Consider the following 26,145-nt stretch of genomic DNA (forward strand, 5'->3'; position numbering starts at 1 on the left):
TAGCAGAGACAAGAGATCTAAGACCCCTGAGAGCAGTGGATGTAGTGTTAGCAGAGAAAAGAGATCTAAGACCCCTGAGAGCAGTGGATGTAGTGTTAGCAGAGACAAGAGATCTAAGACCCCTGAGAGCAGTGGATGTAGTGTTAGCAGAGACAAGAGATCTAAGACCCCTGAGAGCAGTGGATGTAGTGTTAGCAGAGACAAGAGATCTAAGACCCCTGAGAGCAGTGGATGTAGTGTTAGCAGAGACAAGAGATCTAAGACCCCTGAGAGCAGTGGATATAGTGTTAGCAGAGACAAGAGATCTAAGGACAGAGATGATGGAGGAGAGGAGTTTAAGCTGGAGATGGGCTAATACTTAATCCTCCTTCTCTCTCTTCTCCAGGTTATTTTTGTGGTGTTGGCCGTTGAGGGCTGGGGTACAATGGGTTTAGGATCATGTGGGCTGGGGTACAATGGGTTTAGGATCATGTGGGCTGGGGTATAATGGGTTTAGGATCATGTGGGCTGGGGTACAATGGGTTTAGGATCATGTGGGCTGGGGTATAATGGGTTTAGGATCATGTGGGCTGGGGTACAATGGGTTTAGGATCATGTGGGCTGGGGTACAATGGGTTTAGGATCATGTGGGCTGGGGTATAATGGGTTTAGGATCATGTGGGCTGGGGTATAATGGGTTTAGGATCATGTGGGCTGGGGTATAATGGGTTTAGGATCATGTGGGCTGGGGTATAATGGGTTTAGGATCATGTGGGCTGGGGTATAACAGGTTTAGGATCATGTGGGCTGGGGTATAATGGGTTTAGGATCATGTGGGCTGGGGTATAATGGGTTTAGGATCATGTGGGCTGGGGTATAACGGGTTTAGGATCATGTGGGCTGGGGTACAATGGGTTTAGGATCATGTGGGCTGGGGTATAGGGCTAGGTATGGTCTGAGGACAGTTTTATAGCTACTGTGCTGTCCAGTATTGTATCTATGCTGTAATCTGCTCATCTGAATAACAGATCAGGTTACCTACCTGCAGCCTGACTAATCAGTCTCAGGGCTAATAACATACACAGTTCCCTGCAATATAAAGCAGACACACAGAGTCAGTAGAAGAAGCACACACACAGACATGGACAAAGACAGGAAAACACACACAGTTATTCCAATTATTATCCACACAACTATGCAGTTGCAGGGTCATTCAGGGTGAAATGGGCACTGGGCATTCCTAAGGCAGTGTGTTTTATCCACTGCAGATGAGAGCTGATCAGAGAGTGAGAACAAACACAGAGACACCCATACATCCACACACACTCAAGACACACCTAACAAACCAGGGGTGCTTTCAGTTCGTTTGAACGTTTGCTACGTTGAGGAACGGTTTGTACTGAAGGACACTCACACCACACCCACAGATGAAAGGGAAAACATCACTCTACTCCTGGAAATATAAAACATTCACTAGCATTCTGACATCAGCCAAGGTAGAAGATTGTATAACATAAGATTAAGGAAACTCAAACTAGGCAGACAATAACGGAGTAAAAACTACCTGCGGTTGGTTCCGACACCGTCTCATTTGTTTCCGACATACAGACTACTGCTACCAAAACGTTACACATTAATAAACGGTTAGTTGGTCAGAAAGACTTTTTTGGATTATAGTGAACTGAAGGCTGCAGAGACTATTTTTTTAACCTTTATTTAACTAGGCAAGTCAGTTATGAACAAATTCTTATTTACAATGACTGCCTACTGGGAAACAATGGGTTAACTGCCTTGTTCAGGGGGAGAACGACAGATTTTTACCTTGTCAGCTCGGGGATTCGATCCAGCAACCTTTAGGTTACTGGCCCAACGCTCTAACCAGTAGGCTACCTGCCACCTGGGGTATCTACACTGGAGGTGGGGTATAGTAAAGATCATATAGGAGTAGTGTTCATGCTCTGGTTACAGGATGGTAATCCCGTACTCCATATTCTAAGAGCAGTGCATCGTTGAGGTTATTTATTTTATATTCTAAAAAAAAAACTTCCGGTTTAGCCAGCATTGCTGTTAGCAGTGCTGATTTGCACACTCTATAACAATACAACAGGACACAGTAACACTCAGCCCCTGGTGACATCATGTGGACATACTGTGAATTACACCTGTGATGGTCATTTGAGAAGTTCTGTGCCAATTATTCCGCACTGAAACTCATACTTCATTGAAAGTCATGCACCCACAAAAAAAACAAGCAGAACACACCAGGGCTGTTTTGTTGATCTAATTTATTATCCTATCAAGACTCCAGCTCATGACGAAACACACTGAAGTTTGCAGTCCATCCACTGAAAAATGGAAAGGTCTCTCACAAACGACTTTCCCTCACACGCATGCGACACGTGTGTGGGACCGGCCAGTCTCCAGTCCTACATGCTGGGGCAAGTGTGCGGAGCTTGGTTCTACTCGTCATTGTCTGACTCCTCCTCTTCCTGGCTGATCTGGAAGTATCTCAGCTCGTAGGTCTCCTTGTCTGACGCCACGACTCTCAACCAATCACGGAGGTTGTTCTTCTTCAGGTACTTCTTGGTCAGGTATTTCAGGTACCTGTGGACCAATGGGAGAGGATAATGAGTTTGACGTCAAAGAAGGGGAGAAGAACACTTCAGACCTGTCCTAAAGGGTGTTTCTCAAACCTACTCCTGGTTAACAAGGCATGCTGAGTAGTAGACTACGGACACCAACAGCCCACCTCTTAGAGAACTGCTTCTGTGACGTGACGTTGATCTTGTTCTTCAGGCGGGCGATCTCGATTACATTAGCCAGATTTCCTGTCTTGCCATTGACCTTTACCCTCTCTTTGAGGAATGTTTCCTGTTGGACAGAGCACAGTGACACTAGGGAAGAGAACCCTAGGGTTTGAGCTAGGGAATGGAACCCTAGTCCACACACACAGAGTTAGGCAAACACAACACAATAATAAAGTATAATATCCCTAGCCTGCTTAATGATGAGGAGGAGCGTGGGCGGTAGCTCGGTGGTGTCAGGCGAAGCAGGGCAGGTAACTTACGAAGTTGGCCGAGTCCAGAATGCCGTCCTCCACAGGGTGGGTCAGGTCCAGGGTGAACTTCCAGGACACCCCCCTCTTGGTCCTCTTGACCACAGTCTGTTTCTTCTGCTTTAGCTAGGGAAAACAACCATGGCATTCAGATCATAGAAATATAAACGACAGGAATGATTCTGATCGGCATGACAGGCATTCCTCAATCTAATGTTCCTCCTGATTCTAAACCATGGCTCTCAGAGGATAGAATAGGGATTAAGCCAACATGATTCAGCTTTCCTCAGACTAGAGTAGTATAATACAGGGATGTCTAACTCATTCCATAGAGGGCCTAGTGTCTGCTGATTTTGGGGTTTTCATTTCAATTAAGACCAAGACAACAAGGTGAGGGGAGCTCCTTACTAATTGATGACCTTAATTCACCTTAAGTACAAGGGAGGAGCAAAATCCTGCAGACACTCGCTCCTCCGTGGAATGAGAATGAGCAAATTCCCCTTTATTATACGGCAGTGGATCTAATTCACACTGACCCTCAATCCAAAGTTAGATCAAATGTATTTATGCCATTGCAAGTGAAAAGAGGATGCCAAATGTATACTTATAAAGTAAACAAATATTTTAAATTGGGAAAACCTCCTGAATCTATGCTCGGAAATTACTTTAGAGCAGCGTTTCTCAAACTCGGTGCTGGGGTGGACCGAGGGCTGCACATTTTGGTTTTAGCCCTAGCACTACACAGCTGATTCAAATAATCAAAACGTGACAAAACTTGACGTTAATAAAACCTCCCAGGAAAACCGTCTCAGAACCTCCCTGCAACCTAAAAATGTACATAACCTAAACTGGCTAAATTTTCACTTCCGTTAACCGAACATGTAAAAAAAACTATTTTAAACATATGGCTTTGTTCCCAGAACCAATGGGAAACCAAAAACGTATGTTCCCACAACTTTCAAGGAAACAAATGTGCTAGCTGGGAAGGGTTTGGAACCTCACCCTGGTAATTTGACTGGTAAAGTCAAGGGTATGCTCAAAATGTCTGTCAGTCCTGACTTGAATGGCATTTTTGTTCGACGGTTTGTACTTCTCATCACATTGTCAGTGAACAGATCAAGACCTTTCAAAATACAATCGTGGGAAATATGTTTGGAAAGCAAATTACAACTGCTGAAAGACTAATTTGCCAGTTGAAGTTACACCCCCCCCTCCCCCTCTCTGTCAAGACCATGGCCCAGATTCCCAAAAGCATTTTATGGCTACATTTTAATCTTAAAATGATAAGATCCTATGGTTCAAACAATTAATTTAGCCTAAAATGCTTTTGGTAATCTGGGCCTAGGTAGTTTGTGTTTGAGTGTCAGATTAGCCACTTGTGTAGTATAAAATAATAGTCTCCTGTCATGTAGGCCTAAATGAATTAGAATGGCTTGAAATGGGTTTTTAAAAAGGCCAAATTCGTCTGGACCGTGCTCAGATTAACCCCCATTTGTTTAAATAAAAAAAAACGCTTGATGACACTGTATACCACTCGGCAAATCCGGTGATAGAATTATTATATCACTTATCAGCACCCCCAACTCAAAACATCTTCACGCAGCTGTGCCTGTGTAGTGCTAAACCAAAACGTGCACCCCTTTGGGGTCCCCAAGACAGAGTTTGGCAAACGCTGATTTACAGTAATGATCATTTTGAAACTGAACACGTGTACTGCTAGCTAGCTAACCTTATGCAAGCCTAGCTAGCTTAGCCTTGCTGCCTAATGAATGGCGAGTAGTCGCTTGCTTTATTTAATCACATAACCCCAGAAATACATATTGATGTATAATGTAAAAGTGAAATTAACAATGATAAGAAGGGTTTTTCTCTCGAGCTCTTTTCACGTACCGGTGCCATCTTGGGTGTGCGGAGTAGAAAGGAAGTTGCGTTAGTCGTGCGCGGTGGTCGTAAACGTCGTTACGTGAGCCCTTTGCCTAATATGGTCATTGTTCAGGAATGGCATTTCAAATTGGAATTTGGGATATTCTACTGTAGACTGCAGTACACTGATGAATTAAATGAAAGAAATACTATTCCCATACTTTCAATAAATAAATCACTGGTGATATATAGTTGTGAAATGAACTATTTTTCTGTAATTTGCCTTTGAATGCTGTTGTTTTTTTTGTTTTGTTTTTTTACTTTGCTTTGTATATCTTACGATAAATCTACTTTACTGCTATATTAGTTTGAAAAAAATTGAGGGCTTCATTGGTTATTATTGGTTGTTCTTTTGTTATGTTGATCCACGCCAAAGGCCATGTCGGGTCCAAAGAGCAGCCAGACAGCACCCAGCATGAGAGAGTGGTCAATCATTGACAGGTAGAAAAGCAGGGTCGTTGATTTACTGATGTAATAGGTCTGTATTGTTGCTAATATGCTTACTGAGTAGCCTGACCACAAGCATGCATGAGTGACCAACACGCTCACACACCTTATTTGATCTTTCTTTTATCCAAGTCTTCTCTATAGTGCCTATAGAAAGTCTACCACCCGTTTAACTTTTTCACGTTGTTGCCTTACAAAGTGGGATAGAAATGTAAAGGGGCACTCAGCAGTAGAAACAATAACAGAGGCCTCCCCACCCCTGGTTCGGTAAAAAGATGAGGGATAGGGCTGGAGAAATGTATTCACTCTCAAATTCCTATACAGAGCTATGGATGCAAGGATTGACCGGCCATGATATCAACATGATAGTTTTAACCATGTTGAGGCTATATAGTTTGTTTACATTTTCTTTGTTTACAAACATTTGCGTAAAACAAGCTTATATTTGGGGTTCTGATGGGGCATGACAGTTGAACTATGCACAAGGCATATATTCTTAAAGAATCAATGGGAACATATAATTAATTTATAAGTCAAATTGATGTCGGAACCGCTGATTGACCCTTTAATTGCATTTTGATGTCATTGATCTACACAAAATACTCCATAATGTCAAAGTGAAAAGAACATTTTTACAATTGTTTACATATTAATACAAATTGTATAACTAAAATAGCCGTTGCTTAAGTATTCACCCCCTTTTAGACAAGACTAAATTTAGTTCAGAAGTAAAATTTGGTTTAACAAATCACATAATCTGTGTAGAATAATAGCGGTTGACATGATTTTTGAATGACTACACCTTCCTTTGTCCCCCATACGTACATCTGTAAGGTCCCTCAGTCAAGTCCCGAATTAGAACAATAACAAATCAGACATTGAATATCTCTTTAAGCATGGTCAAGTTAATAATTAATTTATTAAACTACCCAGACACATCAAAGATGCAGTCATCCTTCTGAATTGAGCTGCAGGACAGGAAGGAAAACTGGTTAGGGATGTCACCATGATGCCATTGGTGACTTTAAAACCGCTACAGAGTTCAATGGCTGTGATTGGAGAATTGAAGATGGATCAACAACATTGTAGTGACTCAAAAATAATGAGTGAAAAGAATAATGCAAATATACTGAATTAAAATGTGCATATGTATGCAACGAGGCACTAAAATAATACTGCAAAATACAGGGCTGCAACTTTCCCTGGGACGGGGGACAAAAAGTATTTATTCCCAGTGCTGACTTAATGTAACTCATGTAATGTAAGCTAATGCATTACATGTTTCATCCCCTCTCGACTGAAGTTCTGCCTGAAGTGAATGAACTAGCTAGCTAGTAGCTACCACAGCCAGTTCATCTCTAGCAATCTGTCAGTAGCAGTATTTAACAGCTGTAGTGTGTCTGGAAATGGTTTGTAGTCTTTGTTTTGTCTCATTTCAACAGAAGTAAATTAACACGGCTAGTTTTCACCAGTTGATGTACCATTTTGAGTTAGAGAAAAGTTGGATAATGTTAGCTAGCTCGCTCACTGACTTTAGCTATTATTTTTGCCTCAATCACACTAGACCCGAATCAAATGATGAAACCAGCAGCCAATTGAATACTGATATTCTGACGTTTTTTGAAAGTGCAATGCCAGTTTTTATTAGTCAGTATAGCAAACTAACGTTATTGAGCTGTCCGTTTCCCTAGCTAATTCCCTACTTTTCCCATACTGACACGGTATAACAGCTGTATAGGCTTCACTGTCCTGGTGCAGTCAGTACACAACACTATGGTCGTCATGTCTTAGCAGGATCAGATGGTGACAGGTGTCCCAGCAGGGTAAGACAGCCAGGGAAGACCAGTTTAGAGTTCAGGTGAATTTTTATATTATATCAACCAGTGAATAGATAAAGTTTCATCTTAAATTGCTGGTAATTTCCATGATACAACTATTGATTCTAGTATTGGATGATATAATGTAGAAATGTACATCAAGGTAACTCTTTGTCATGCCTCATCTGAGCAGGATCAGATGGTGACAGGGGTCTCAGCCGGGGAAGACCAGTCTGTGATGGTGCTGAGGTGATCTTTTGCCGATGCAACACTATTCTCTATGTAGCAAACACTGGACAAGACAGAAGCTTCAAAGTTTAACTATTTTAAGGCAGTCTGACAAACATCTACAGTTGATTTCCAAACTGTATCAAGGGTTGATAGAGGCTTTTCCCGATAAAACAAACTGTGAGGAAGAACTGGGAGACGCTACTGATGATGAATGGGCATTCTAACATATCTGTATCCAGTCATGTTCATATAATCAGACATAAATGAGTGGTTTAAGACCATCCATAGAACATACTATAAGCCAGTGAAACTGAATATCATCACTCAGAAATGTCATTCCTCTGCTAGAAGTGTAAAACACAAAAGGGGACATATTTGCATATGTTATGCTCTTGTGAAGGCTAATACATTCTGACAAATAATGTTATATTATCTCAGCACGTCTACAGATTCTCCCTGTCTTTGCTTGCTTGAAAATGTTGATACTGGAGACTGTTATCAGAAGAAACTTTGTAACCTACCATTTATAGCAGCTAAGAAATGGAGTGTCATAAATTGAAAGGTTGGCCATCCTCCCACAATGTCAAGTTATGTATCATTTGATTTTATTTATTACCAGATTAAAGGGTTAGCTGGGTAACTTTCATATGGTCTGGATGCCTTATATGGAATACTGTATGACAAAAGGAGTCTATATTGAAAACATGCCCACGTCAGCAAAGATGCTTATACTGCACAAAAATATAAATGCAACATGTAAAGTGCTGGTCCCATGTTTCATGAGCTGAAATAAAAGATACCATAAATGTTCCATACACACAAAAAGCTTCTTTCTCTCAAATGCTGTGCACAAATTTGTTTACATCCATGTTAGTGAGCATTTCTCATTTGCCAAAATAATCCATCCACCTGACAGGTGGCATATCAAAAAGCTGATTAAACAGCATGGTCATTACACAGGTGCACCTTGTGCTGGGTACAATAAAAGGCCACTCTAAAAGGTGCAGTTTTGTCACAACACAACGCCACAGATATCTTAAGTTTTGAGGGGGAGTACAATTGGCAAAACTAATTCTGATTGGCTGGGCCTGGCTCACAAGTGGGTGGGCCTATCCCATGGCACTTATCGTAAGAGTAGGGGTGTTAACCCCGGTGTCCTGGCTAAAATCCCAATCTGGCCCTCATACCATCATGGCCACTTAATCATCCCCAGCCTCCAATTAGCTCATTCATCCCCCAGGTTGTTGCTGTAAATGATGTGTTCTCAGTCAATTTACCTGGTAAAATAAGGGTAATAAATAAATAGTTCAAGTTACATTTGCCGCTAGTCTGAATCTGTGCTTGACAGTAGGCTGTTCGAGATTGCAGATTTAAAATTTGCCAACCTGAATGGCATGATGCGCTGTGCCAAGTTGTTAAATTAGGGTTTGTTAGGTCATGAAAAGGAAAACATTAGTTTCATAATTGTTAATGTAATTCATGAAAGCACACTTATATGATCAATAAAAAAGACATCAGCCATTATCGGAAAGACCCTTCAGTGCATGTCTGTGTGTGTGCCAGTGGGCGGTTGCCCAAGGTGAGAGGACATTTCAGCAGCAGATGTAAAAGAATCCCAAACTAGATCACCAATTCCAAACATAACTTGTAGCAGTTATAGTTAACTAGGGAGATAACTAAGGACTAATTTCTCTGTCGCCTTTCCACCGGCACTGTAGAGCCTAAATAAATCTGCACGTTGGAAAATGGGGATTCCCCTCTATTAAACAGTAGCCATTTAATTGTGACATATTCTAATAGCCTAATAAACAACTTGCTGTGCATAGATCACCCCTGAAACATTCATATTTTAGGCTTATATGATAACACGTCTAGTTGTACCTTGCTTTGAAGTGACCTACCTTATCCATTTGATCCCTGATTTATTGAATGAGGGAATCATTTTGTAAAGACAAAAGTATTTGGTTGGAATATTTTACATCAAGGGTGGCAACCATCCTCCAGGTTAGCTACAGGGTGTGCAGGCTTTTGTTCCAGCCCTGGTCTAACCATTGTAGCCTAAACATCAGTTGCTCAACAGGACCTTGATAAGCAGACGTGGGTGTTTCAGGGCTGAATCAAAAGCCAAACCTGCACACACAGAAGTTCTCCAGATGGAGGGTTGGCAACATGTGACTAACAGTGCAGTTCTATGTGGGGGTCTTATTGCCTTGATCAAGGCACAATGGCAGGAGGTGGTAGGTCTATATGGGATCAGACACAGCAGCTTTTCAGTGTCAATAATGCTTGACTTTTTTCATGTAGGCTATAATAAGTAATGTTCATCATGGAAAATGTGTATAAACTATTAAGTCTCCATACCATATTATAATTTGTGAATTTCGGTGAACATAGTCTAATGGACTGACTTGGAAGACAGCTCCTGCATTTATCTGTCAATCACTGGGTAAACCGTTTGGACGCTGCCGGCGTTTGTGAAAAGACTGATTTTTGGGATGTCTCATGGCCTGACAGATACGGAAGGTCACCATTGGTGAGACGCAGTCCATGCAACAAAAAAAAATCTCTTTAGTTTAGACAGATTGTGATCGGGACTTTTGTATTAACTCTAGGCGGTTAAGTTTGAAATTTTCTTCCACTTTAACATTGTTTTTTGTAGATTATTGACAATGACAATTAAAATACATTTTAATCCCACTTAAAAGTACAAACAATTTACAATTTACATACACAAACGACTACATCTCCTCTGCCCAGACCAACACGCTCACACCCCCGTCCCTAATGTCTGCAACATGACCTGAAACTGCACCATTTTCTCTCTCTGTAACACATTCACTTTCAATATTTAAATCATTTGTTTTTTTCCCACTCCATTGTGTTGATGACATAGCCGTGGACATCACAAAGTGAATGCACTGGGTCTTTTCTACTCTGTATTAGAGGACCGATACAGCCGGCGGCAGCCAGTTCGATCCATTTCATCCCAAAGGAGTTCTATTGGGTTGAGGTCTGGGGACTGTGCAGTCAACTCAAGTTAACTGAACTCGCTGTCATGTTCCAGGCAATGTTATTCCACTCAGTTGTCCAGTGTTGGTGATGGCATACCCACTTGAGCGGATTCTTGTTTTTAGCTGATAGCAGTGGAACCCTGTAGGCTTGTCTGTTGTAATATCCCACCCGTGAAAAGGATCAACAAGTTGTGCGTTTCGAGATGACGTTCTGCACAACACTGTTGTACTGCGCAGTTATGTTTGTCGGCCGCTTGTTTGCCCATTCTATTATATAGAACAGTAATTGAATGCCTTGATGCCTGCCTGCTTTATATAGCAAGCCATGGCCACATGACTCATTGTAGGAGTGATCCATTTTCATGAACAGGGTGGTGTACTTAATAAACTGGCCGAGTGTTTGTACTTGTTTAGTGTTAAGGCTGATCCGACTCATTGTCCTGGTTTCTGAGAACCTTGATGACACACACTCAAGCATGCAGATGAGTTGTGTATGAGATATGGATTGTTGTGTGAAGAGAATGGTGTCTTCACACTGCAGTGTCAGGCATTCAGGCAGGGTGTGGCTCTAGCTGCCATAGGCCTTCATCTTGGCTCAAACCCAGCCAGTTTCACTTAGTCATTCAACCTCAGCTGAGCCCTGAACACTGGTGATATCTGCAGTGCTTTGCTACTGCAGCTTGCCGTGTACTCCCAGTTTGGGCATGAGACTGGAAGGACAGGAAGCAGTGGAGTGAGTGTACTTCACTGGGTATCGGGGCCCAGATTATCAAAAGTTATTGGGATAGGATGCATAGAACTAGAATGACTAGAACGGGCATCCCCATTCAAGTCAATGAGTCATCCTTTCTATTCATTCCATTACTATTAATTTAATCCTATAAGAACTTGTGAAGTACAGCCTGGGTTTTATACCTGTTTAAGTGCTTCAAGACTGCTGTAGCGAACTGCCCTTAAGACTGGGAGTGAAGAACTGATGATGAGCAACTCAATAGTGCAGAGGCTTCATCTCCTTTTCCAACTTCCACCATTCTGATTCATCACTTATTCTCAGACCAGTGCAGAGGGAGCTGAAGTCATGTTACCGATGTGTCAGTTGCCAGGGATCAAACTGATATACTATGATATACTTGGACAGCGCAGAGTCCACAACCAAAGCTGAAACCTATCCATTCCGGTGTCATTATTTTCAACAGAATCAGGCATTGGTTGGACAGTGAAACATTCTAGTGTGAAGACAAACACAGAACCACCACCAAGAAAGCTTTTTTTCTATTTGTTTTAACTTTATTATTTCTTGCCATCTCCAGTCAGGTGACAAAGGCCTCGAGTGAACAAAATAAGTTTGCAACTCCACCCCCCCCCCCCCGATCGAGCCCCTCACACACCTCACTGCAAAATGCCTTCCAGAACATTCTTACGCCGCCACACCAACGCCTCACTCTTTCCGACTATTATGGGATGCCCAGGGCGGGGCTAGGTTGCCATGGTGATAGGCAAGCGCACTGGGCCCTCCGGCTTTCTAAACAGACAGAGCGGCATTGACAAGAGAAATCACTGAAGTTTGGTTCCATATTTAGCATATTTTCTCTAATGTTCTTTCTTCATATCGAAGTGTTTTGAAATGCTGGAGTGGTACTGTTAAGACTGCTTGTTAAGTGCTAGCCACCAGCGTTCCCACGGTTGGGAGAAAAGCATCTGAGTTGTCTGATCAGCCAGAGCAGAGAGGCCATGCTGGGAAGCAGCAGTATGGCAGCCAGAGAGGGACAACCCTAACGTAGTTCAATGTCAGTAAAAGGGGCCCCAAGCCCCCCTCCTCCCACCATTCAAACAGCTCCCCCCTCCCTCTAAAAAGGCATCAGACGAGCTCAATTATAAGGAATATAAAAAAAATATCATACAAAAAGCTGGATCCCATCATTATTTTAAACATTCAGGAATGTATGTGGCAAGACAAACATCTCGAAGGCAAAAATAAACAGGAATGAGGAAGAAGTCAAAAAAAGAATCTATATTTCACCAATAAGTACTTTTCTTTATATAGTAGATTATGTAGAACTAAACAAAACCTCAGTGATCCGGCAGAATGCCAGCCAACACAGCGAGCGTGCCGCAGTAACGCTGGGACAGTCCGACAGCGTCGGAGAGAGAAACCAAAAAACGAGAGGGGGAAAAAACAAAGGAGTAATCACAACAGAATGATTGAGGTTGTCTGTGAAGGCCGTCGCTTTGGTGACAGAAGAACCAATAAGAATACTAGAGACTGGTTGTGGGTGGAGTTTGTTGCCTGGGCAGGTCAGTCCTGTCTTTCTATTTGCCACCGGTCATCTGCTTAATGGCCACAGCACACTCCTCCCCCATAGCAGACAGCACAGAGACCTGCAGACAGATATGATTGATTAAGGCTAAGACCACCACTAACCAAAACAAACTGGTCAAGCTTTACACACCACCCAAAACATGCACCCCGCCCCAGACTCACCAGGATATCCTCTGAAGCGGCAAACTTCTGCTCGATCTCCTTGCCCAGGTCTGAATCAGGCACACGCAGGTCCTCCCTCACGTCTCCATTGTCACCCATGAGGGACATGAACCCATCCGTGATGTTCAACAGCTGGAAACAAGCGCATGTTACATCTACAGTCGGACACACGAAGGCACATTCCAGGTAGTCTCCATTTTAGTCACCGTGCAGATCAGAACGCAATAAGCTAAATAAAAAGAAGCGATGGTGTGAGAGGTGAGCATGTTGGGAAGTGTGTGTTCATTTGTTTTGTTAGCCATCACATCAGGTGTGTGACCTGGTCACTGTGGTGGAACGGCCATCTCCAAGGAGATCTCTGTAGCAAGAACCATTCACACTCATGCCACGGGTATTGGGTGCAGTGCTGGGTGATCGTGCATTAACACAGGGGAACGCTCCAATGCCAGCCAGTGTGAGCAAACATACAATTTACAGTCACATTAAGTGGAACTGACAGCGTTAACTACTTTGCAGATATGAAAAAACAGAATCAAAATCTGTCAAATATTAAAATTCCCAGTTTATGCTGAAAACTTTATAAAGAGATTTTAAAAATAGGTTATATTTCACGATGTACAATAAGGCATTGTTGGCAGAAGAGATGGATGCAGTTCAATACATGATTAATATAATTCACCAATACATTTCTTGGTAGTGCCAAAAAATATTGCTATCAGATTGTAAATCACAGCTGGCCTGGTAGATTGTTTGCTACCTCTATTCAGGATGCACTGTCAGTTTCCATGACTCAATATTTTGGACAGAAACAGATGAATGTAACTAAGGCTGGGAATGTCAATACAATAAAACTAGCAAGGGCCATGATCACAAGTCAATCATTACGTGGCTAGCGTATCTATTTATGTAGCAAGCTAAAAACACAGAGCCTAACGTTAGCTAGCTGCTAGGAGGATGTCATTGGAGTGGATGAGTGACTGACTTTTCCCCCCTTGTATCATTTTTCAGTGGATATACACAGCTAGATATGAAGGTGTCATTTGGTTAGTGAGCAACAACTTGAACAACTTATCCAGTTAGCATATCTTTCTCATTGACAAATTCACTCAGGCTATCAGCTCCTATCTTAGTTTAGTTTTTCAGAGCGCAGAATAAATGATTAATTTACCAACGCGCAACACCGGCTGAATATGACCGGTGTTAGTAAAGGTAGGCAAAAAGTCAGTCAAGAACACTCTAGATAACATGCAAACAGCCTAGCTAACCAGCTCTGCTACGGCAAGTAAACTGGTCAGAGTGAGGTGTTCTCTCATGTGTCTGGAAGTAGCAAGCAAGCAAGCCAGACAACTTTAGCCAGTTAGCTTGGTTGCAGGCAAGCTGCAGAAGGAAGAATAAGCTACAATTCCCCATCGTTTATCAGTGCAGATTTTGACAGCCAACCAGCAGAAACAGTTTGACAGGGTTGATCTAACGTTCCTTCGCTAGATTTTAGCTCATCTTGCTCTGGCTAGCATTAGTTGTTGATCTTGTTGTTGGTGTGCATAAGAGGGAGAGCTTACCTTTTTATGGTTATTTGATCAATAGGACTGTCAAGTTGCCAAATGTAAGAGGACTAAGGTGGTATTTACATAATTGCAGAAATCCATTCAGGTGTATTTTGTGGCTTTTGGTGAATGTGTTCTAATGATCTAAAGTTGTGCTGTTGCTGCTGCCTGTAAACACACAGTCCAGTTCAGGACAATGATGACGGGCCCAACTGCCTGTAAACACACAGTCCAGTTCAGGACAATGATGACGGGCCCAACTGCCTGTAAACACACAGTCCAGTTCAGGACAATGATGACGGGCCCAACTGACTGTAAACACACAGTCCAGTTCAGGACAATGACGACGGGCCCAACTGACTAAACACACAGTCCAGTTCAAGACAATGACGACGGGCCCAACTGACTAAACACACAGTCCAGTTCAAGACAATGATGACGGGCCCAACTGACTGTAAACACACAGTCCAGTTCAAGACAATGACGACGGGCCCAACTGACTAAACACACAGTCCAGTTCAAGACAATGATGACGGGCCCAACTGACTGTAAACACACAGTCCAGTTCAAGACAATGACGACGGGCCCTACTGCCTGTAAACACACAGTCCAGTTCAAGACAATGACGACGGGCCCAACTGACTGTAAACACACAGTCCAGTTCAAGACAATGATGACGGGCCCTACTGCCTGTAAACACACAGTCCAGTTCAAAACAATGATGACGGGCCCTACTGCCTGTAAACACACAGTCCAGTTCAAGACAATGACGACGGGCCCAACTGACTGTAAACACACAGTCCAGTTCAAGACAATGATGACGGGCCCTACTGCCTGTAAACACACAGTCCAGTTCAAAACAATGATGACAGGCCCAACTGCCTGTAAACACAGTCCAGTTCAAGACGATGATGACAGGCTTCTGTAGCAAATGGCTTGTTTGCATAAAGGTATACTGTAGCTCTGGTTGGCTATGGTGCACCGGTCTGCATAGACTCCAGTACTGGACGAGACAGGTGCATTTGAGGTTTTATTTGCTGCAGTGTCTTAATTGTTCAAATGCACAGCTGCTTTCCCATTCTACATTGCTATAGAATATTCACAAATGCCTTAGTATACATAATAACCAAACATTCTAATTTATCAAGATGACCATATCTAAGTGTTAGCTTGTCATTCTTCCTGGGGGTTTATGTGAAAAGATTTTTAAAAATATTTATTTTAGCTAAAATGCTGTCAGTTCCACTTTGATATGTGTTTAAATTAAGTACAGAGAACGAGTGAGAAGCACTGAGGCACCCAATTGACCATGCCTTAAAGGCGCTGCATGGTCAATCCGGCGTCTGCATTGGCCGCGTAGCATTTACTGCGATACGGCCTCTGCAGAAGTCAGGGCATTCATATACCAACGTATTTGATCCTGCTTTGTGACATAGGTCTTCCCCCAGATAATGTAACCAACCGGTAAACAACTTCCCAATTCCTCAGCAACTACTTCAGAGCAGTACATCTCTGGACAAGGATGACAGCAGTTCTCACTAGTCCCTATACACACTGACCGGCTGAAAAACCATTGACCTGCCCAAATACAAAACTACACAGGCAGTCTTCTGGGAGTTTCTAGCCTTATTATCCCAGACTGTGGTTGGATTGACACCAGACTGACTGCAGTGTTAAGTGGATTTGCTAGTCTCTAGGAGAGTAGTGCCCTGATAGAATTAGTCAAGTCCTTATTGAATTAGTAGGCAAGAGGTTAACTGGTATTCTAATTATGTGAGAACATGTTGGATAAGAGAACCCTTGTGGCATAGGAAAATCTTCACTGGGCAGGAAGGGTGCTCACACTGACCTGGAACTCATTCCTCTTGATGTGGGGCACGTCCATGTTGTGGGTGGAGGGGCACATGTCCTCATACTTCTTGTTGGTGAAGATGTCAATGCCCACCATGTTAACCTAAAGAGAGGACGGAGAGTTTTACAACACCACTAATAGCATTGTCATAACATGTTAAGTCAAACCTAATTTGATGAGTCAAAAGTTATGATTGGAGAATTCAGACAAAGCACTAATGGGTAAATTACTACAGATGTGGACAACGCATGTACTATTACGGGTGCTGGCTACAGAACTCAACACTGTTTTATATCAAAATCTGGGTTGGACTTCGCTGTCCATGAGACGAGAACATGCTCTCGTGTTTGTCTATAAAGCACTTCTACATAAACTACCTCATTTATCATCACTCATCAATATTAGAATTAGAATTCCTAAAACCAGGTTTCAAGCATGGATTACACTTGAGGCCCATGTGATTTCAACAGAGTTGGGTATGGCTACTTTTCCTGTTACGCTCCTTGCCTATGGAATAGCCTGCAGACTAAACTTAAACTTGAGACTCTTGTCCCCCTTGCCCATCAAAAACATTTATTGGAGGATTTTTTATATTTGTATTGCTTGTAACTGTTTCGGGTAATGCAGGTTCTTGCGCTGTTAGGGGAATAACCTGTGTGTAAATGTAATAATCTGCTGCTGTATTTTTTTGTGTTATCTGTGATCTGTATCTGTTTGTCTTGTGTAGTTTCTTAATCATTGTACCTAAACTGTATGTGTAACATGTATACGCAGGGCCCAGCTGTAAAAGAGACCGTGGTCTCAGTCTGTGTTCCTTGTTGAAATAAAGGTATAATTATAATAAATGTACACCCAATGTCAGATCACCCAAATTCCCCAATACTGCTGGACATTTCCACTATGGGCATCCCTAGAGTGTGGTATTTGCATGCATGTCCAGTCAATCCCTACCTTGGCGTGTCCGTGCTTTCCTGTCTTGGAGGTGGACATTTCCACGATCTTGCAAGGGCGTCCCTTCAACACCACATAGCCGTTCTTTCGCAGGGCAGAGCACTGCATAGGAATGGTGGCGGAGGCGCCAGACTCTCCGATGGTGAAGTCAAGATCAGTGTCTGCCATGGTGCGATGGATTAGGGGCACTGCAGGGGAAGATGCATAGGTTAGAACAGGCAATTACAGCTACAGCAGTGCCAGTTGAATTCAATGATGCATGTAAAGTCCAGAAACGCTGATTAAATAAGGAAAAACATCCCTGATTGAGCTACCGCACTGGCAATACATCCACTGGTCTGTACTGGAGAAATTTAACTTTTGACTATACAGCCCCAAAACTCAGTCCACTCTTGACATTCTGAAAGACATCACAACACTTAAAATACTAGAGAAATTACTCACGCATAGCTCAGCTCAAGAACAGCAAGTTCTAAAGGGCCAATGAGTGTTAACACGCACATTAATTATTCCATATTAAACTGATTATGGCAGTAGGCCGTATATGGCAATTACGTAAACGCCTTACTCTGCACATCTAAATTGGAGCACGGTCAGAATCGAAGCATAGGCCGATTAAAAAGACCTGGTTTTGTGAGCAATAGTCTGAAATATTAAGACACGTTAACAGTTTAAATCAGAGTTCCAGCAGTGTAGTTGATCTGCGTATGTGCCACCACCGATCAGACAGCACCATTACATTTTGGTACACAAGAAGTATACCGAACAAAAATAAAATGCAACAAATTACAAAGGTTTTAGTGAGTTACAGTTCATGAGGATTTTTATTTTATATAAATGGGCCTCAGGATCTCATCACGGTATTTCTGTACATTCAAATTGCCATCAATAAAATGCAATCATGTTTGTTGTCCGTAGCTTAAGCCTGCCCAAACCATAACTCCACGACATCATAAAACGTGGCCTGCAGTTGTGAGGCCGGATGGATATACTGCCAAATTCTCTAAAACAATGTTGGGAGGCAGCTTATGGTAGAGAAATTAACATTCAATTATCTGGCAACAGCTCTGGTGTACATTCCTGCAGTCAGCATGCCAATTGCACTCCCCCAACCTGACACATCTGTGGCATTGTTGTGACAAGCCTGCACATTTTAGAGTGACATTGTCTCCAGCACAAGGTCCACCTTTGTAATGATCATGCCATTTAATCAGCTTCTTGATATGCCACATGCCAGGTGGATGGATTATCTTGACAAGAGGAGAAATGCTCACTAATGGGGATGTAAACAAATTTGTGCCAAACATTTGAGAAAGCTTTTTGTATGTCCGGAAAATTTCTGGGATCTGTCATTTCAGCTCATGAAACAATTTACATGTTACGTTCATTATTTTGTTTAGTGTACATTTCCAATTGAGTGCTGCGTTTGCCTTCGGAGTATTGTGTTGCAGAGGCAGTGTGTTCTGGGTGGTGCGCACATTGGATTCATCCAAAACGTATGTCATCAAATAATATGCGTAGGCTAAACCGAAACAGTAGCAAAAGGTGAAAGCTTAACTTTTGTTGCACACATTCACTAAAAACATTGGGTTACATAATGAAAAAAGTTCTGACAATTTATTACACAGCATTGATGCAATGACACTTTCGGTCTGCTTAAGGTGTTATGCACAAGTGAGTGATGAAAAATTGGAAGCATCCGTCTTAGAAATAGTTCACATACAACCTGTATATTTCTGAACTCAGAATCAAATAGGTTTCCCATTAACATGGCTGCTGTGGTAGAACGTTGATTTTGAGTGCCGATTTTCTGCATTTATCAAAGTTGATTGATTTCAGACATGTCCATGTAAATAGCCAGGATTAGTAGTTTTTGCAAAGCATGTTAAAATCAAAACTTTATATTAGAGTGAATGTAACAATAGTCAGTGGAAATTACTGAGCATTTGGCTCCTGACCCTTTCAAATCGCATCCTCCTAAGTATCATCGACTTCATGATTAAACAAAACCCATCCACCCATGGCTAGTGGGGACTACGTCATAGCCAACATCATGTGGAGCTGGGGTGTCAAACTCATCACATGGAGGGCCTAGTGTCTGCTGGCTTTTCCCTTTCAATTAAGACAACCAGTTGGAGTTCCTTAATAATCAGTGACCTTATTTCATCAATCAAGTACGAGGTGCGAAAACCTGCAAACAATCGACCCTCCGTGGATTGAGTTTGACACACGTGATATGGAGGATGAAAACCTGGGAATGGACGTCCCAGCACCAGAGGAGAGCTTGCAGACAATATTATGGGTGACTCTTAACATAATTATTAAACAAATCAGACGAAAAGAGTCGACCAGGGCACGACCTCGTCTGGTTAAACATCCCCACGCCCTGTCCACGTGTCCCAGTTTGGCCTGCGCCTAAACTCGGGAGGCAGAACCGGAGTTCGCCGCGCAATAAACCTGCCGCATCACAGTGCTCTGGTAAATAACGGAGAGGCCTGGCCCGGAACGCTCGTAACCGACCGGACAACATTTATTGTCCCTGTTGGCTAGACAACTTCCTCTGCGCTAACGTCAGCTAGCTAATGATAAACAAGTACCAGCGATACCGTTCAGCCAACTTCTGACAAGTTTGGCTAGGTTAGTAAAGAGGCTAACAAGGTATTCGGCCAGGCCCGGTAACACGCTAGGTAACCAGTTATTAACCATGCCTGTTGATGAACAAGTTGGGCGATTACACTAACACCGATTATAAAGACATACATGCCAAATTTGAGTGTTATACTAATAAGCGACTCGTTGGTTTATAAATAGAAGCGATAACTCATCCAACTGGCCAGATGGCTAGCTAGATTGAAAGTGTTTAGCGTGCTGCTGTTAGCTAGCATGACTATTCCATGCTGTTGCCGGAAAGCTCATTTTGTCAACGTACAGGTAATTAAAAGTAGTTGGCATTTAATCCATGCCAATGTAGATAACGTTCCCATATTTGTACAACGAACTTTCATTAAATGTAGCCAGCCAGCTACGACATGGCTAGTAAGCGTTAGTGATCACGAACACATTATTACCTAGCCTGTTAGCTAGCGATTACCAAAACAATGTTTTGTCTAAACAAAAAATTGTTATTTTCAGAAAGTTACAATTTCAGTCATTACACAACTATATGCATGTTAAGTATCATGTCAAAGTACATTACAACATGGTTAGCTTTCCTAGCGGAGTTGTCAACATTTGGCTAGCTGGCTAGGCTAGTATGTCTAGCAAGACATGATGACTAACAACTTCCAACAAGCGCGCGGAAGGCCTCATGCCTCTTTTTCATTAGAGCCGTGGATACAGAAACGTGAAACATGGGACCCACACCCTATCGCTGAGAGCACCTACACTCAGAAAACAAACTTAATTTCGACCTTTTCACTTCTCTTTCGACTACCAAAACCTAAAACGAATATGACCAGTCAAAAATAAACTGACAAACTACTAAAAGTTGTATGTTTTGCCCCGTGAACAGAAGCACGCGCCATGCAACGCTTACCTTCCAGGAAAAAGAGGAATGGGACTGCGCAAGCGCGACCAATTTTACTGCGGCATCCGTAGGGTCGTCACAAGTTACCACAGCCACAAGTCTTAAACCCCGCCTATTTATACAATTTCTCGTAATGTGATTTTACACCTAACACTAACCTTCCAATTGGCTCATTCATCCCCCTTACTCTCCCCTAGGTCGTTGCTGTAATTGAGAATGTTCTCAGTTAAGTTCTGGTAAAATAAGGGTTAAATAAGTCAAATAACCACACTGCAAACGTTATGCCTAACCTCAAGACCGAAAAGCAAATGTTAGTTTTTTCATGAATTTTTACGAGTCCGTTTTGACTGTGACTACTATCAAGTGGAAACCCATGCCTATAGGGAGGGCCATTTATATGGTTTCCATTCAAGTGGTAGTCCAAAAATGTCTCTAGTAGTCCCTAGCCCAATAATGGACTAAAGAAGCTTAACTTTGCTCCTTATAGTCCAAGGACCTTACATGTTCTGTTTAGAGACGAATTGGCTCTTACGGCCAAACACTCCATCTAAACGTGAATCGATTCTCAATTGCGGTACAATAAAAAAAAAAAAAACACAAAGCCCTCTACTTTCATATCACATCAAAATAATTTCACAAATTAAAAATATACACTTACTGTACACTGTTTTAACGCAGTTGCAGCCAACAGTATTTGTTTTCAGTGACGACCCGCTTGCGGCGTCCTTCCATTCACACACAGGTGTTTGGAGACCAAGATGGATAATTAGCACGCCTTTAGTCCATGAGCCAGGGGGGTTCGGTCGTGCTCACTTGGGCCGACGATGTCTCATAGTGATTTTTTATAAACATATATGTCCCTAGAGTTGGAAAATGTCTGATAGCAGTGCAGCAATTGTACGTTTCTGTATGTTATCACTATTAATTTCATTTCTCCCATAGGTATTTTAGCCTATGACAAATAATGTCAGTATATAACACGTTATTGCTCACTTAAATCCGTTAGTCATATATAATTGGAAAGCTTAGATTCACAGCTATCCACCAGACACGTTTTTGGAATTTTCAGTTCAAAAGGACTTTGACCTCTAGGATACATATCAAAATGACCTGTATAAACGGCTACAAAAAAAAATAAAACCTGATACATTTTAAACTTTGTTTGATAAGTGGTTCTGAAAGTCATGAAATTACCTTTCAAATTATATATAATATAACCAACTTTGATGGCGTCGGCTACAAGTATTATTTACAAAATCACCTTTATTTTGCCATTGACATTAGAATGTTGGAAGCTTAGCCATAGAATTCCATGTAGGGGGCAGCTATGTTTTAGGATTGTAAATGTAGCGACAGAGGCAGCAAATTGCGCACACACACAGCTGGAACTGGGGGTGTAAAAAGATGAGTAGATACAGGGCCATCACAGAATTCACGCATTAACCCCCAATGAAGCCTTTTACCAATTTGGCTATAATTCTGTATTTCTTTGTGATTGGTTGAGTTCGTCTTGCATAGCCCGGTGCCCCTGGTGGGCTGAGTTTGTTAATTTAAGGCCATTCCTTAAATGAACAAGTGAGATCTCCAATGGAGTCAAACGTGGTTTCTATGTTTGATACCGTTCCTTTTATGCCATTCCAGCCATTACAATGAGCCCATCCTCCTATAACTCCTCCCACCAGCCTCCACTGGTGTACAGTAAATGTATATTTTAGAATTTGTGAAAGTAGAGTATTTTATGTTTCTAGGACTGTACCGCAATTGAGAATCAATTCACATTTAGATGGAGTATTTGGCTGTTTTGGCTGCCAGAGCCAATTCACCTCTAAACAGAACATGTAAGGTCCTTGGACTACTACAAGTAACGTTAGGATGTTAGCCCAACATTGAACTAAAGAAGCCTTTGTTTCCCGAAGATAGCATACTGGATGAAAGGGAATATAGGCTCACAACCCAATAATTTAATTAAGAGAAATGAGTCATTCACACAGCACATCTTTAATGCATGTTGTCATTTGGAAACATGAAGTGTGTGTGTCAGTAGGTTACATTGAAAAGTCAAACAAAAAGCATCCAGAACCACATTAATCACCATCAGTAATCCCTCTGTGCCTCGGTGTCAGAACATTAAGTCAGTAGTTAGTTCTCTTTATTGCTAAACTGTAAGGACGCTAGGATCCAGTGTACAGATACCATCCTAACATTGTGTTCCCTTATCAATGTTCTCACTAATTGAAAAACAAATATTTGTGATGTGAGCTGAGGCCAAAAAAAGTCTAAAGAAGCTATGAGAAGGCCTACTGCAGTCAGTCCTGATCTGCTCTCCCCACACTTTTACATGCAGACAACCAGAACAGAACACTGGAGAACTGCTCTCAGACCAGTGGTTGAAGTGGGCTGGTGCTGACCGGTACTGGTACAGAGATCAGGCTCTTCTCATTTGCTACAGCTTGAGTACTGGCACCTCTGATAGAATAATGTGTGTGTTAGGGAGCTCAAGATGGGAGACAAAGTTGGCAGGGAGGGAATTACTTGGCCAACAGTGTGTGATGGTGCTGCTGTGCATTTTAGATTTCAGAAGACATCCAGACAGTAAAGTAAAGCAGTAGAGGACGTCTCTGTAATCATGTCTGTACAAGGAAGGACAGTTACGTTTCAACATCACATAGTGGAGTGGAGTACCAGTCTGGGGGCGGGGTTATTGTCCCAGTGATTCAGATGAGATGAAGGCACACACTCAGTCACTCAACGAACAGACGGTCTTAACAGTGGCAGAGTTTAATCCTGTACTGTTAGCAGGGAAGACAAGTCTCATATGCACACACATACTCTGATACTTACAAAAAATTTAAATACAAATTATACCACGATAAAAACATTTTAGAAATCCCTTAAACCATCTTCTCTATTCTGTAGAAAGCCTTATAGTATGAACATGATGGCTGTCTTTTTCTAAATGATCAGCCAGATATAATGAAATGCTTAATCATATTTCTCCTACGGTTTCTTGGAATCAACCCCGTTCTCTCTAACCAATACTCCTGACAGGACTAGATAGGAAAAAGCAAGAGGTCTGCCGACCCAGGTTCATACACCGGTCGGTCACACATATTTATCCAGTCCTTTCAGATCTATGACGACTGAAGAGGTAAGCGATTAGTGGATGGAGTAGGCTCATGCCTATTACCCTGTGTTACATACAACGCCACATCAGTAGTCAATCATCATCATTGGTTCAGTACACACAGACACCCTCCTCCACTTTCACCAACTACCTTGGCAGATCTTATGTTACAGAGTCAGACACTGTATCCTAGAAGACTACATGTGATTCAACTTAATGGTGGAGATTCATAGTGTGGTCATTCTACCTGGCCGTCTAAAGCTAGTTTGAGTACATTTAAACGACCTGTGTAAGGTCCTGACTGACGCTAACATGGTGGGTCTCATTTTGGAAAATGAATCGTCCCAACCACGCATCTCTCCAGTTAGACCTGTGTATTGCCTTAGTTTAGAAGTCAGGATTGATGATGACAAGTAGTATAGGTGTCACTATGCACATGTACAGAAGCAGGTGAACCAACAGAGACAGATGTGTCACTACGCACCATGTACAGAACCAGGTGAACCAAAGGAGACAGGGGAAGAGCTGGAGAAAAGAGGTGGCATGTAGGAAGAAGTTTGACCATTAACCAACCCATACGTCTGTCCAATGCAGCCATTTTTATCTACATATCAAATCATTTCTGGGTAACAATTAAGTACCTTACTGTGATTGTTTTCTATTAAAATGGTAAAAAAAAGAAACATTTCTTAAGCAATAATTTTGCTAGTACTGTCTGGGAGTGGTTTGAGTGGTAAAGGGGGAAACAAAATTAGCTGCTATTGGCAGAAAGGATTGGAACTCTTTCTTATTGGTCTAACTAATTTACAAAAATAGTGATGTCACCATGGAAGGCCAAAACTCCCACCAAAACAGGCTGAAATTCAGGAGGAAGATCAACTAAACAAACTCAGACTGCTTTCGGTCTCTCATCATCCACTGTCTTCCTTTTGTCTGTCCTCTGTTGTTCTGTCTCAGTGGAAGAGTGTCCGATAGGAAAGCAGGTCTGTTTCAGATCATAGAATGTGGCATTTACAAATGTGTAACGATAGAAATACGGCAAATAGATTGACTGTCAAATAGAACATTCGCAGAGAAAGTGGGGAGCACAAGTGAACTAGAACAAGAATGGCATCTATGCCAAGAGTGACCATTGGTGACAATATTGATATTTTTTAAAACTGCTCCAGCAGTCAGGAATCTACACTCACCCCCACCATATATACACAAAGGTCAGGGGTCATGACAATACCCTTGGTCGCTGACCCCTGACCTCATTAGGGAGACTACACTAGCACATCCTGTCACTACCTCCCAAAAACAAAAACACCTGGGATAAACACTACGGCTACGTCCAAAATGCCTACTCTGACCAAAAGTATTGCACTATGTAGGAAATAGAGGGCCATCTCGGACGGAGCCCGAGAGAAACTAAGACAACAGAGAGAAAGAGTGTTGTCTGAGCGTGATCTGGAGAGTTGCTGTTTCTCTCTGGTTCCTCTTGTGGTTGTAGGTTGCTACTGCAGATGTCTGCCTGGATGGGAGACTGTTTCTCTCCTCCCGTCTCTGCTGAGCCGCCAGCCGCTCTGTGTTCACTCGTCTGTCTCAGTTCTCTCTCTTAATTCCTCCACCCTGACCTCTGGTTAGGTATGTACAGTATGGAGGGAAGAAGTAAGGAGGGTTTGCCAGGGTTACCAGTTCATCATAGAGCTCCGGTTCAGGGTCATGAAGAAGACTTGGCTGCTGCCGCCGGAACGCACAGAGGCGAAAAACACCTGCAGACAAGCACACAGCATAACGAGGGTTAGCATGTGTGTTGGCTTATATTTTTAGGATTTCTTGCAGCTTGTGTGTGTGTGCTCTTAGCTTGTATACATGTGTTTGTGCTTACACACACCTTGTCGTTCCTCTCCGACAGGAACTTCAGTCGCTGAGCTCGCTTGTGCATGAAAACTCCGTCGAGGTGTCCCGTCTCCACGGAGCGGATCTCAATGGCCTTCTCTCCCCAGCCCATGATCTGGTTGGAGTGGATGTAGGCTGGGGGAAGAACAGGGACACACAGACAGGGGATTGGACAGGAGAGCACTCACTCAAACCAGTCACCCAATCATAGATCACACCCCTAGGCCACGCCTCTGGGAGGAAATCATTGCAGCAGTTTCTGTTTCTAAATCTGAACGGCAGATAAAAACTCAAACACCTGAGCTATCCAGCCTGAGAGGGG

The 26,145-nt window shown here is 42.4% G+C and overlaps 4 protein-coding genes across 16 annotated transcripts in view; 1 reads left to right on the plus strand and 3 right to left on the minus strand.

Moving 5' to 3' along the window:
• The window catches only part of LOC139531478 (serine-rich 25 kDa antigen protein-like), an 875-nt gene extending 520 nt beyond the window's left edge, over positions 1-355 (plus strand). The window contains exon 2 of the mRNA XM_071327955.1: positions 1-355. This exon is cut by the window's left edge and continues 382 nt beyond it. Coding sequence (XP_071184056.1) covers positions 1-355 — 355 coding nt within the window.
• A 1,892-nt stretch (positions 356-2,247) lies between these two features.
• rpl22l1 (ribosomal protein L22-like 1) lies at positions 2,248-5,029 on the minus strand. Its single transcript, XM_071328146.1, has 4 exons — positions 4,925-5,029; positions 3,047-3,160; positions 2,729-2,850; positions 2,248-2,583 (listed from the first exon to the last, which is right to left on the minus strand). Exons 1-4 carry the CDS (start codon positions 4,931-4,933, stop codon positions 2,439-2,441), a joined length of 390 nt encoding a protein of 129 aa, XP_071184247.1. The 5' UTR covers positions 4,934-5,029; the 3' UTR covers positions 2,248-2,438.
• A 6,699-nt stretch (positions 5,030-11,728) lies between these two features.
• Positions 11,729-21,644, minus strand: eif5a (eukaryotic translation initiation factor 5A). Of its 2 annotated transcripts, none has more exons than XM_071328145.1 (5): positions 21,477-21,644; positions 17,293-17,480; positions 16,339-16,443; positions 12,946-13,077; positions 11,729-12,842 (listed from the first exon to the last, which is right to left on the minus strand). In XM_071328145.1, coding segments are annotated over exons 1-5 (495 nt in total). In that variant the 5' UTR covers positions 21,478-21,644; the 3' UTR covers positions 11,729-12,773. The 2 variants fall into 2 exon arrangements, with proteins under 2 accessions (XP_071184246.1, XP_071184245.1); XM_071328144.1 differs by lacking the exon at positions 21,477-21,644 and adding an exon at positions 20,828-21,185.
• Positions 21,645-22,797: 1,153 nt separating this feature from the next.
• Positions 22,798-26,145, minus strand: part of tnikb (TRAF2 and NCK interacting kinase b) — a 91,477-nt gene continuing 88,129 nt past the window's right edge. For all 12 annotated transcript variants that reach the window (XM_071328149.1, XM_071328153.1, XM_071328159.1 and 9 more), the window contains 2 exons: positions 25,819-25,958; positions 22,798-25,696 (listed from right to left, as the gene is read on the minus strand). In XM_071328149.1, coding sequence (XP_071184250.1) covers positions 25,613-25,696; positions 25,819-25,958 — 224 coding nt within the window. In that variant the 3' untranslated portion in view covers positions 22,798-25,612. The remainder of the gene's footprint in view (positions 25,697-25,818; positions 25,959-26,145) is intronic.

The sequence above is a fragment of the Salvelinus alpinus genome, chromosome 10, assembly GCF_045679555.1.
Source record: "Salvelinus alpinus chromosome 10, SLU_Salpinus.1, whole genome shotgun sequence".
Classification (NCBI taxonomy): domain Eukaryota; kingdom Metazoa; phylum Chordata; class Actinopteri; order Salmoniformes; family Salmonidae; genus Salvelinus; species Salvelinus alpinus.